Source organism: Micromys minutus (genome assembly GCF_963924665.1).
Source record: "Micromys minutus genome assembly, chromosome: 11".
In the NCBI taxonomy this organism is placed as follows: domain Eukaryota; kingdom Metazoa; phylum Chordata; class Mammalia; order Rodentia; family Muridae; genus Micromys; species Micromys minutus.
The window spans coordinates 53,607,698-53,620,177 of record NC_137980.1 but is presented as its reverse complement, the minus strand read 5'-3'; the positions used below and the strand labels follow the sequence as shown (position 1 = coordinate 53,620,177).

Here is a 12,480-nt window from a genome sequence, read left to right as displayed (position 1 = left end):
TTCTGCTAGGCAAGTTGGCATCTTCATCCTAGCCTAGAGCTCTAGGAATCCTTTCAGAGCATGCTGAGTCGGGAATAGTGAGTCTGTTTCAGCCAGAACTGGGGCTCACTGGACAAATGATGGGGTCCCTGAGATACTGCTCCCAAAGTTAGGCCTCAGAAGTACTGAGTAGTTATGGGGAAGAGAGCTGCAGTCAGCTGAAAGGAGAGTGAGGTTCATGCCAGATGACTCCAGAGGACTTGCTTCCTCACTGGCACTGGGAAGACACTCTCAAAGGACTCAAGAACAGCTCCTGGTCAGGATGCTCTGCTGAAGGCTGCACACAGGGTGAGCATACCTATCTTGTCTTTCTGGCCTTGAGAGTACACAGGAGTCTGTCTCTAGGGTGGGATGGTGACTACAAGATCTGATCTTGGGTGGGCCCCCAGCAGTGGGTCAGGGAGATATATCTTATGGCCCTGGGTCCCCAGAGGAATGGAGAGTAAGGAATCCTTGAAGCTGTCAGAGTGGGGCAGAGTGTCAAAGGAAGCCTGGGCGTTAGTTCTGTACTGCCATAGAAACCCATAAGAACAGCACAACCTCCCTCTTTCATTTTCTACAGAATTTTTTGATTCAACTTTTGCTTGGTCAGGACTAGAAATGGAACCTCTATTTCTGTTTGTGTACCTGGATGCCACAGGCCCATGGAACACAGAATACACAAACAGAGACAGACAGACAGACAGACAGACAGACAGACAGACACACACACACACACACACACACACACACACAATAAGACCAGAAAGGCAATCATCACAAGTTCACAAAATGTTCATGTCAGGAGGATGGTAGCTCTCAGATGGTTTCAGACCCTGTTCTAGAAATAGACACACATGTACAAAACAGAGTAAGAGGGTTGGCCGCATGTTTTGGAGGATGTGTTCCAAGACCCCTGTCCCCTTCCTTCTCTCAGCTGCCCTGGGCTGCCTGCTGGGCTGCTCTCAGTCTCCTGCCAGGACCCTGAAACCATGTATGGATTTCCCTTTTCTATTTTTCCTAGTGTTAAAAACCGAGAGATTTCACAGGCAGGGAGAGCAGAAGCTATTTGCAGAGTCGCTGACTTGCAAGGCCTGGTTTTCACTCCCCAACTCAGAAGCCAACAGAGGCTGGGAAGAGGGGCGGGCGGGGCAGGAGGGATTTGCACCACTTTACAAGATCCTCCTTCTGCCCTGTGGTAGATTAGCACGTGGTGGGCCTAGAGCAGCTGCTGACCACATCTGGCCCCAACTCCAAAGTGGCCTGGGTAGCCAGATCTGGGCTCTGGAAGCCGATCTGGCCTCTAGCATCCTTGAAGGGGGAGAGAAGGTAAAAGGGTTCCTCCAGCCCAGATTGGCTGAGATGGGGAAAGCCTTATGGGTGTGAAGGGCTCAGGGAACTTGGAGCAGCCTGGAACTTCCCCAGGTTTAGCACCAGTGAGACTCCTAGGATCCTTGGATACTCAATTCACCCTGCTGGAGAGGCTATGACAGGGCTCCCTGATCAAAGAGTGACTCCTTGTGTATCATCTGATGGGAATGCCTTCTGCCCTGACTCTCAAAACTACAGGCTTTAAAGGCACATAACCTTTCTTCTCTAATTCTTTGCTGAACAGTGCTAGAAAGACTGTCTTTCCTAATGAAAAACTAGCCTCCTTTAGTGCCCCAAACAAGGGAGCTGGTGCCCCCACTTCCCTACTGTCTCCCAACCTCAAAGGCACTTCAGGCCTGTATGAATTTGAAAGTCCCTGTATCTTATAGACAGGGTTTGCTTGGGGGCTTTTTCTAAAGGGGAATTCATGTCTACAGAGCAAGGCTGGGAAGCTAGGCAGGGGTACAGGGGGGAAGCAGATGAAAGGAGGTGCACACAAGCATCCAGCTACCAGATCTCTGCCCCAGAAACAGGAAGAGGGTAGCACAGGAAAGGTGGCAGATGGGAATGAGAGGGAAGGGTGAGGGGGTGCAGAGGGAAGTGGGAGCACCAGCTCCTTGTCCTTGCCTTGCTGCAGGAATTAGCCTGGTGGGCTCAGCTTTGACTCTGTGCTGAAATCCCAGCTGGCTCCATGCCAGCTGTGTGCCAGCTCTGGGCTGGGCAAAGAAATGGAGCCCATGGCAGCATATGGACCAGAAGCCAGAAAGTGCAAAGGTCCAGGTCTGCTTGGTCCAGGAGCACAAGAGCTGGCAAGACCAGCCCCACTCAGCTCCAGCCTCTGTATGTCCCAAAGGCCACAGACCCCACCTGAGCCACCTGAGGAGTACCTGAGGACAAGGCTTGGTGCTGGGCCCAGAGAAGCCAAGGAAGTCACCAGATTCAGACGGCCAAGCCCACATGCCTGACAACAGCCAGTGGCTGGCTTGACAGTTTGCCTCAGGAGACCTGTGGCAAGGAAGGATGGGTACTGGTCAGCTGCCCGACTCTGAACACCAGCTGAGTGACTTCAGGCAGCTGTGGCTCTCATTTTAAAATGGGGCTCCTGGTGTCCCAGCTTCATGACTATAGCTTTTACATGGCTCAGACTTAGGGGTGAAACGGAAAGGGTTAATGGTAGAGCCTGGCACATGGGGAAGTTGAGCACTATGGCAGGTTCAGTGATGAGCAGATGCCGTCTTCTCAATCCCAAGAATACCCTAGTCCCAGATGGATGGCTCTCCCTTCTGTGGCCTCACTTAGAAAGACCCTCAGACTGGCTTCCTTTCTCACAGACATACATGAAGGAGCAAGGAGCTAAATACCCATCCTCTGAGGACAAGGGTTTCTGGAATTTTAGATTCTGTGAATTCGGACACATGGGGAAATCATACCTATACATACAGGCCACCTCCACTGTAGACCAAGGCTGTCTACACACAGCACTGGGAACATTCACACCTGGTGTAGGTAGACAAGCCTGGCCCAAGAACAACAGAACTGCAGGATTTTAAAGAGAAGGCCTGCAGGACACAAGCTGCCTGCTACTCAGGTGTGACCTTGTACAGGTGACTTGAGGTTCTGGGTCTGTTTCTTTAAGTAGGAAATGGCCCATCGTACCTTAGCCACAGGATGGCCTTTGGTGTTCAGCTGAGAATAAAACGTCTCTGGCTTGTGGGCTCAGAGCTGGGCATGAGCCATGGGTACAGACGCACATTCAGAGCCAATGTGGAGGATAGCCTTTGCCTAACAGGCTCCTCTTGAAGTTGGGGCTGTTCTGTCCACGGCCCTGTTTTCCACTTCCCTGTGTAATGTTTCTCTAGTAGTCATTCCCTTCCTTTCTGCCCTATAAAGGTGGCCAGTATACATGCTCCCTTTCCCATGAAACCTAGCAATCAATGCCCAGAGCTAGCAGATCTTCGCTGAGCCCCCAGCGTTCTTGCTCTCTCAAAGCTTGTCTTGGAGGATTTCTCCTTTTGTACATATCTTTTTTCCTTCAGCCTCTTCACCCCAAATCCAAATTCGTGCTTCTGAAGGTATGAAGCAGGTCTTCAGACCCAGAGCCTCTGGTGAAGTCACAGGGCTGGCTTACAGTGCTGTGCTGCCCACACAGGAGGCATCTGGGGCAGCCTGGCAAGTGCTCTGTGCCACGCTGTGGAGGCACTGGCCCAGCAATTCTTATTATCTGCGCTTCCCCAGCAGGCTACAAGGGGCTGAAACTGGGGAGAGGAGGGCTTCCTCTCTGCCCTGCCCATCTCCTTTCTCTCCCTCCCTCCCTTCAACCTGCTTCTTCTTTGTGCTCTGACCGCAGAACCCGCCCCTCACCCTGAGAGCCATCTCTGGCTGCCATGCCCTTGCCCCATGCCCCCCTGGATCCCCAAAGGCCGCTTCATCACGCCTCAGCTCCCAGCCCCGCCTCCCGCCCAACATGTGCGGAGCCCGTGGCCTCCTGCCAAGGCCTGGGGCTGCCAGCAGAAGCAGAGACAGAAATCTCACCGCTCGGTAGGTTTTCTTCTGCCCGGCGTGCTTGGGGGCTTTGCCTGGCTCTGTGGAGCTCTCCACGTGCATCGAGTAGATGATGTCAAAGAAATCTTCCACCACAGCAACCCGTTTCAGAGAGATGCCCTCAGGCTCCGACAGGCCATCTGCCCCCTGTGACAGGGTGGACAAGCCGAGTTAGTGTCAGGGCTGATGGAGGGTGAGAGCTGAGCCCCGAGGCCAGGCCACAGGTCAGGGGAGGGGGGCAGGGTCTCTGCTGGGGATAGGAGCTGGGGAGGAGAGTAAACCCTCTGGATCTGGGGAGAGGGTACAAAAGTCAGGGTGTCTGAGGGAGCTACTGAATCTACCAGCAACAATGGGCAGAGAAACACAACACAAAGTACAAATTAGGAAACCAGGAGGCTCCATGTTCACAATTCAGACAGATTGTGCCAGACTCCCAGAGAGCTCTCGAATCACATTCTGTGCCAAGACCATCCTAGAAGTCTCTGGGGAGGGGAGTGCTAAACAGATGCGGGCCCTCAGGAGCTTGCCAATTAGCAGTAACCTTTCACTGTGGTCCTGGGTCGGGGTCCCAGGGGACCAGCCACCATCACCTAGGTGGCTCCTGCCTTCCGTCCAGGCCCTTCTAAAAATCTTTTATCACTTTCCTTCCCTGCCCCAGTAGCTGAACGCCAGCTCTTTGTGTGGGGAGACGCACAGCAAACCAGGCTGGAGGCCATGTGGATGTGGCAGGGCTGGGCGCCTGGTGGTCATGGGCCCCAAGCCTCTTATTAGACTGTCAGCTGGCTCAAGAAAGAGGCCAAGTTGAAGGCTGAGTTCTTTGCAGCAAAGAGCTGTAGAAGGCACCTGTGCCCCACTCTCAAACCCAGTCAAGAGAGAGGCTAAAGGGAGACTCCAGGGCATGAGTTCTAGGTAAGGCCAGTGCTCCATGAAGGTGGTTGGTCCCTGGTCCACGGAGATCTGGGACACCAGCTCTCCCCTATCACCCCCACCCCGCACTGGGCAGGTTGAGAAGGCTCTAGGGTCCTTCAGAGGACATAGTATGGAAGGAGGAAGGTTAGACAACACACACAAAGTACAACTCCAAGATACTCCTTCCCGAGAGGATGCAGGCTCAAGGACAGCAGCCCTGTGGAGGTGTGGAATTCATGCCTGGCACATGGTAGGTGACAACTGCTGTTGAGCAGGTAGTTGGCTAGCAGCCGCTGAGCAGCATGGTTTGGACACGCTCTGTCCTACCATGTAGGTGATATGTGGCCCTGAGTAGTAATCGTGTTTCTCCGAGCCTTAGATTGAGTCTCCATTACCCAGACACTTCTATGAGGACATACAGATGCGGTTGCAGCACCCTGCACCAGGCATGGAAGGCATGGCTACTTCCATAAACTGCTGCTAGTAAGAAATGTTTGGGATGGACTGCTGCGTGCTTTCACGTGGGCCTCTATGAGTCTGAGGCCAGCCTGGTCTACCTAGCAAGTTAGACATCCAGGGTTACATAAAGAGACCTTGTGCCACACATGCACTTACAAAAGTGCTTTGTGGTTGGCCAAATTTCCCCAAGTGTATGATAGAGCTGAACATTACAAACCCTGGGAGGTTGTGATGGTCAGGACCTGCCTGGGAACAGAGGCAGAGGATGGACAGTTGAGCCCTCAGACATTCTAAGGAGAATACACACCAGCAAGCCACAGACTGTTCTATCCCTTGCCTTTCCAGATACACAGTGGTGGCAGAATAGGAAAGTCAGCCATTGGCCTGCTAGGGGCATCCGTAATGTGGGCTGCTCAACCCTAGAACTCTTAGGCAGTATCTCTGCATAATGATCCTAGGCTATGACCTCACCAGCCTGACACAGCCCTCATGCCAGTCAGGACCTATTTCAACAGGGACTTCTCAGACAGCAGGCATCTGTGTAAGCACATGTGTGCATGTGCAGTGCATGTGTGTAGGAAAGCCACATGCTGGTCCATTATTGCTGCTCTGCAGCTTGGACAAACGTCCCCGATGGTCACTTATGAGATGACCTGTGAAATTGCACATCTCTTCAGGGTGGCATCTGCCTGAACTCACGTTTACCTTCTTTTTAGGAGATCTCCATCATTTGAAATTCTAAGCTCTTTATAGGCTCACCAATGGCCACTACGTCAGAGATGGGAACCAAACTCAGGTACTTTGGGAAGAGCAGTAACCACTGAGATGTCTCTAATACTGGACTGGCCTCCTCTAATACAATTTTAACTAGAGGTTTACAATGCCAAAGACAAATGAACTTCAAGAATAAATACAACTTAGTTTTTAGTTCTCAGTCTGGATAAAGATATGCAGGTGTGTGCACAGTGTATTAAAAAGTCTATTAAGAGTACTTGTGACCTTCATCATTTTCTGTACTTGTGTTCATCTTTAGTTTATTACTTATTTTCGTTGTTTTGACTCAGAGCATTTGCTGGCCTGGAAGTCACAATGTAGCCCAGGATGGCTCACAAAGACTTATTTACCTCTTTCTCCTGGGTGCTGGCATTAAAAGTATAAGCCATCATGCCCGAACTTCTAAATACTAATTTTGAAAAGGTATTGACTTCCAGGCTGCGTGGATGGCTCTAGGGGTAAATAAAAACTCTTGCTGCACAGAATGGGAACTCCAGTCTAAATCTCCAAAGCACACCTAAAAAGCTGGGCACAGTCATCTGGTTCCTAAGACCCAGTGCTGTGGTTACTGGGGGGACAGGAGGGACTCTGGGGTTCCGTGAAGAACGTGAGTCAAGGCGAATAGAGCGTGGCAGAGGAGGGCACCTGGCATTCTCCTCTAGCCTCCATGTGAGCATGTGGGTGTATACAAAACACACACGCACACACATGCACATGCACGCACACGCACGTAATATGCACATATACCACACAGAGATGCAAAAGTGTTAAAAAATAGATGCTGTCATAAAAACATGACAAGATCATGTGGAGCCTGGCAGTGCCTCAAGAAGAGCCACGTGTGTGCTAATTTGCGGCTAGTGGTGTGGGTAAAAGCACCTGCCACCAAGCCTGATGACCGTGACTGACATGTAAAAATAACTGACCTGAAAGCTGACCTCTGACCTCTGACCTCCACATGGCACCTGCGCACCCCACCCTCAAACACAAAAAGGTAAGATTCAATTTGAAAAGTGACTGGTAGTGTTGCACACCTTTAATGCCAGCACTCGTGAGGCAGAGGCAACGGGCTCTCTGAATTCAAGACCAGCCCAGTCTACAAAGCAAGTTCTAGGACAGCCAGGGCTCCAGAGAAGCCCTATCCTTAAGAACCAAAAATAAATAAAAATTTGAGAAGCAGGCTCTAAGTTTTGATCACCTGGGTACAGAAGATTACCAATGGGTTCAATGGATTCCCCCTTCCCATAGCACTCGTTCATTCAGAAATAGACTCCAGAAAAGGAAGACCTAATATCTGGTGGGCGGAGATAAAGAAAACAGCAAGAACAGTGAGGCAGAGAGTGACGTCTCACCAGTTCAGAAACCCGGGGTGGACCACTTTACTTATCCCTTTTCTTTTGGTTATTCAAGACAAGGTCTCAGGCTGGAGAGAAGGCTCAGTGGTTAAGAGCACTGACTGGTCTTCCAGAGGTCCTGAGTTCAATTCCCAGCAACCACATGGTGGCTCACAACCATCTGTAATGAGATCCGATGCCCTCTTCTGGTGTGTCTGAAGACAGCTACAGTGTACTTATATATAATAAATAAATTAATTAAAAGAAAATACACCTAATGGTTGACAGGTGTGGTGGTGCTTACCACTAATCCTAGCAGTTAGGCAGAGGCAGGTAGATCTCTGTGAGTATGAAACTAGACAGGTCTACAGAGTGAGTTACAGGCCAGGCAGAGAGCTACAAAATGAGGCCCTGTCTCAAAAATCAACCACAACCCCCCCACCCACACACCACACACACACACACACCACACACAGAGAACACCTAGATCCATTACCTAGTGCCTGTTCTGTCCCTGGCCTAGCCACCCACCTCTATTCTTAGGCACACTTGAGTAAGCAGTGGCTTTGCACCTGGTCTAATGTGACCATAAAATTATCCCAGGGAAACTTCAAGAGAGTCATTTATCAGTAACTCCCTCTCTAAAAATTGATTGCTCAGTCAGGTGTGGTGGCACACACCTGTAATCCCAGCACTTGGGAGACTGAAGAAGGAGTTCAAGGACAAGTCCATTCTGGACCGTATAGTGAGTTCCAAACAGACTGGGGGCCATACAGAAGACCTTGTCAAAAAAAAAAAAAAAAAAAAAAAAAAACAAAAAAAACAAAAAACTGCTGCTTTACAACCCTGGGTCCTGTAACCCACCTATCTCTGCTAGGGGAGGGCCTGTACCAAACAGAACTCAGATAGCACAAGGTCTGCAGAGGCACAGAGACATACACCAACAGCCCTCCAGTGAGCTATGACCACCTAGACAACTGTGTGTGTGGAACACCCTAAAGAACAGCAGAATGTTCTCATCTTCAATGAGAGCCGCAGGCAGAAGGTGACAAAGGGATGTCACAGCAAGGACATGCCCTGCATCCATGAAGGTAGTGACCTTTATGTTAAATGCTGCAGGAGGGGCGTGCCTTCCATAGCTGGGAATCCAGCAGGAATATGAGAGAACAGCTAATTAAGGGAACACAAAGTGCCTTCCCAATGGCCTTGGGAACCCTCCCCATCTCCCACCTGCACCCTGTACTGAGAATTTTGAGCCCAGGGCCTTGAACATACCAGGCCAAGTGCTCTGTCACTGAGCAGTATCTCCAGTCGTCGCCATAGCCTTGGGACGCTCTTGACAACCCACTTCTGCCTAGTACCCAAGGCACCCACTTAATAAACAAGCTGCACACTGGACTCTGACAAAGGAAGTTCATTTTACTTACGGGACTGGATCAGAGGGGACCTGGACTCTCCTGACGATCCCAACTTGTCACAGAGGCCTTTTTCCTCCGTACGGAAGAACATTGTTATGGTAACATGCTCCATGTGTGAGACCATCCAACTCCAGAGCAACCAACCAGATCCAAACTAATCTAACTGGGCATGGTCTTCATTTAAAAAAAAAAAACAATAGGGAACTACCAACTTTCTTAAGACATTGCCAACTCCCTTAAAACCAGCCCATCTGAGTTCTGATCCAAAAGCTGTGTTGCAACCAACTGAAGCAGTCACAAAATTTCCACTTCACATGTAACTGATATTTCAAAATATTTAGAACGGATCCTACAAAAGCAGCATTCGAATCATGCAAGCACTTATTAAAAAGAAGTATCTGGTCTCCTCTTCCTTCTCTGACAGCATCCTTTTCTCTCTTTCTTCCCTGCCCCATGGTGACTCCCTGGCCTCAATCCTTGGGGCCAGTGACTCGCCCAAGAGGAGCTTCCCAATAAACCTGTTTTTAGTATAAACAAAACAAAAAAACGGATGTCTGGGGCTATGGCTCAATATGCAGAATGCTGGTCTCGTACACACAAAGCCCTGGGTTCAATCCCTGGCACCACACAGACTGTGCATGACAACTTACACGTAGGACACCAGTACTTAGAGAGTGCAAGCAGAAACACCAGGACTTCGAGGCCATTTCTTGACTGTCTGGGTAGCTCAAGGCCAGCCTAGGCTATGTGACACTCTGCCTCAAAAAAAGGGGGAAAAAAGTGTAAAGTGTATTTCATAGGCTACCTCACCCTATCAAGTCTGTGCTCTGAGGTTTTAAAACGAGTTTTGTTCCCAGATGACTATAATGCAAAAGATTGTGAGAAATGCAGATTAGAAATGTCTTCATGATTGAGACATGTGAGTGAGCAGTAGTGGGGGTGACACTGGCTCATAAATACAGCCACATTCCCTGATTCCAGGCCTTGCATGTTAACATGTCATCTCCAGAGAAGACCTACCTTTCCCAGTGGGGTTGGGAGGGAAGAAGGCTCTTGTTAGGAAATATTATGATTCAGGAAATCTGCCCAGCAACCTAGTGTGGATTACAGGTGTACTGGTAGGGTCTTCAGCAAGCCTAGCCCTGGATTTTGACTTCTTGGCCAAGTTCCTTTAGGAGGATATTGGCAGGTGTTTTCTGGCTTCCTCTGTTTCCTCAAGTGATCCGAGCACTCATCAAAATGAGAGTGTGATACCCAGGGCTGCAGACCAGTGAGAGGACTCAACTCATCTTAGCAGGCTCCTGCCAGGTGGCCTCAGAGCAATCCCTGGGAGCATCCCTTGGGTAAGCCCCTCAGATGGAATTCTGTCCATCTCCTACAGAAGTCAACTGAATAACCCTGGCCTTGATAGCAAATGCAGTACAGTTCCTAATGGATGGCGGTTCTCTTGTCCTCTGTACAAGTTACATACTTATCACGGTGGGAACCATGTTTCAGCACTGGGCACCTCTGAGTATAGGATCATCGCTATAATAGAAGACGAGGCATTCCAACTACAAGGAGGCCAAGGCAGAGAAGATGTGGCTAAAGAGTGGAGATATTTCTCAAGTGGGTGGGTCCCTCCTAAGGGAGAGGAAGGAACCACGGAGAATGTCCTTAAAATATGCGCCCTTGGTGCATTCCAGATCCAACTCTTAATGAGGCATGAAAATCAAGGAGACTGCTGCTAGAGGCCAGCCTCAGCAGAACACACCCCAGAGGGAAAACCTTTGGCTTCCACTTGTGTGGGAGTTTGGGACTTCAGGGGGTTGATTGCACAGGCAAACTCAATGACCCTGCTCCATCACATCTAGGCCAAGCAGTAAAGAGGCTAAGACCACAGCAAAAGCCACTGGGCATGCTCCTCCCAGATCTGACAGGGCCTGGTCCCCAATGCAATCATTTTGGCCAGAACTTGAGCTTGGGAAGTTTCAGGAGAGGTACCTGCCAAAGTCTTATTCCAACCCTGAGTGGAGCTAAAAGAAACAAAGAGGGGAGTCAGGCCCTGCAGAGGGGCCGGAAGGTGAATGGAGTTTGAACCCACTCAGAGATGGAAACACACAATGAAGCCGAATCACCCAAACCTCTAAAGTCTCTGTGTCCCAGGAGAATGTGGTGAGGATCTGACAGGCACAGTCTGACAGCAGAGGAGGCCCTGCTCAAAGACAGCAGTGACAGTGTTTTTATTTCTCCTCATTGTAAATACTACCTAACTGAAATTAAGCAATCCTTTTAAAGCAGGGCTCACAGTAGAATTCTTTGGTCTCCAGTGTGCTCTGCGGACCGGGATGGGGCAGTGGGAGGAACCCCCCCCCCCATAAATAAATGCATAAGCAAGGCACCGAGGACTCAAAGTGGCACCTGCCTCTCTTCTCCACCCTGTGCTCAATCTCCAACTGTTAGTGCGGAGCACTGCCATTGAGTCGCACCTGCCATCTGGAACAGCCTCACATATTCCAAGACCTCCTTTCTGCTTCGCTGAACCTCCATCTTCTTTCAAATCACGCTGAGGGCCGAAATGCACACCCAGGACCTCAGGAAAGTGTCTGGGATGGACTCCCAAACCACAGCGAAGGGTGCAACATCCTTCTAGCTACTCCCAAGTAGCGTTTTTTCCTTTTTTGCTCTTCTTCCCCATCCTCCCCCCTTTTCTTTTGGCTCTGACTCGGGGGTTCTTTAAAGGGTAAGGGAAGGGGAGTGAGTACAGCGAGTCAAAGCAACCCTTTGGGGGAGAAAAGCTGGCGAAGTAGTTGGCTGGCAGGGGTGAAGCCGCCCCTGGGAGACAGGGCAGGGTCAGGGACTAGCTGCAGGGCTCATCAGAGCAACAAGGGTGCTCCCAGAGGTGAGGCAGGGCCTGAGGACAATCCCGCTCTGCCCTCAGACGAAGGGGGGTTGGACCTCAGTTTCCTCATGTGTGAAATGACAGCAAATCCACCAAGGCTTTCACTACCTCACAGGAGGGCTGCGGGAACCCCAAATGAAGCAAAACATGCCTGCCCTCTGGAGACATTCATAAATGACCGCTGTAGTCACCACTGCAGAGGGGCGCCCTGAGAGACTCTGGGGACCCGCCTCTCTCGGGAGTCTCAGCCGAGGCCTGGGAATGGGGACCCGACCGCTGAAGGGGTTCTAGGCAGGAGGAGGCTCTGAGCCCAACAAGCCCCGCGGGCGGGTCCCTCCGGACCGAAGCGATCGGCCCGGGTGCGCTAACGAGCAGGGGCCCCAGGTGCGGGCCCCACCCCGGGCTGGGGGGCCGAGGGGGAGGGGCGCGGCCCGCGCGCTAATGACTGTTGACAGCGCGCGCAGGGGCCGGCCGGCCGCGCGCGCGGCTGACAGCTGCTGGGGCGGGGGGCGGGGCGGGGGTGAGACCGACCGCTCGCGCTCCCCACGGCGCACGCGCGTGCGCCCCCGGAGGGAAGGGGCGGGAAGACAGGCGCGTGCGCGCGCGCGCGCCCGCCCGGGTTCGGAGGGCCTGCTGGAGCGGCTCGCGCGACTCCTCGCGGGCAGGCAGGTAATGAGAGTAACCATGGCAACCCACCAGAGGAAGTGTATTCTGCAGGAGACGTTAATCCCCTCTCCCCGGAGCTGGGACAGCCTGACTTTCCATTCTCACACAG

General features: G+C 51.4%; 1 protein-coding gene across 2 annotated transcripts in view; it reads right to left on the bottom strand.

The window, feature by feature from the left end:
• The window catches only part of NOL4L (nucleolar protein 4 like), a gene marked incomplete at its 5' end in the record, with an annotated part of 112,360 nt that overhangs the window by 64,268 nt on the left and 35,612 nt on the right, over window positions 1-12,480 (bottom strand). For both annotated transcript variants that reach the window (XM_080925743.1, XM_080925744.1), the window contains one exon: window positions 3,922-4,077. In XM_080925743.1, the coding sequence (XP_080781869.1) occupies window positions 3,922-4,077 (156 nt within the window). The remainder of the gene's footprint in view (window positions 1-3,921; window positions 4,078-12,480) is intronic.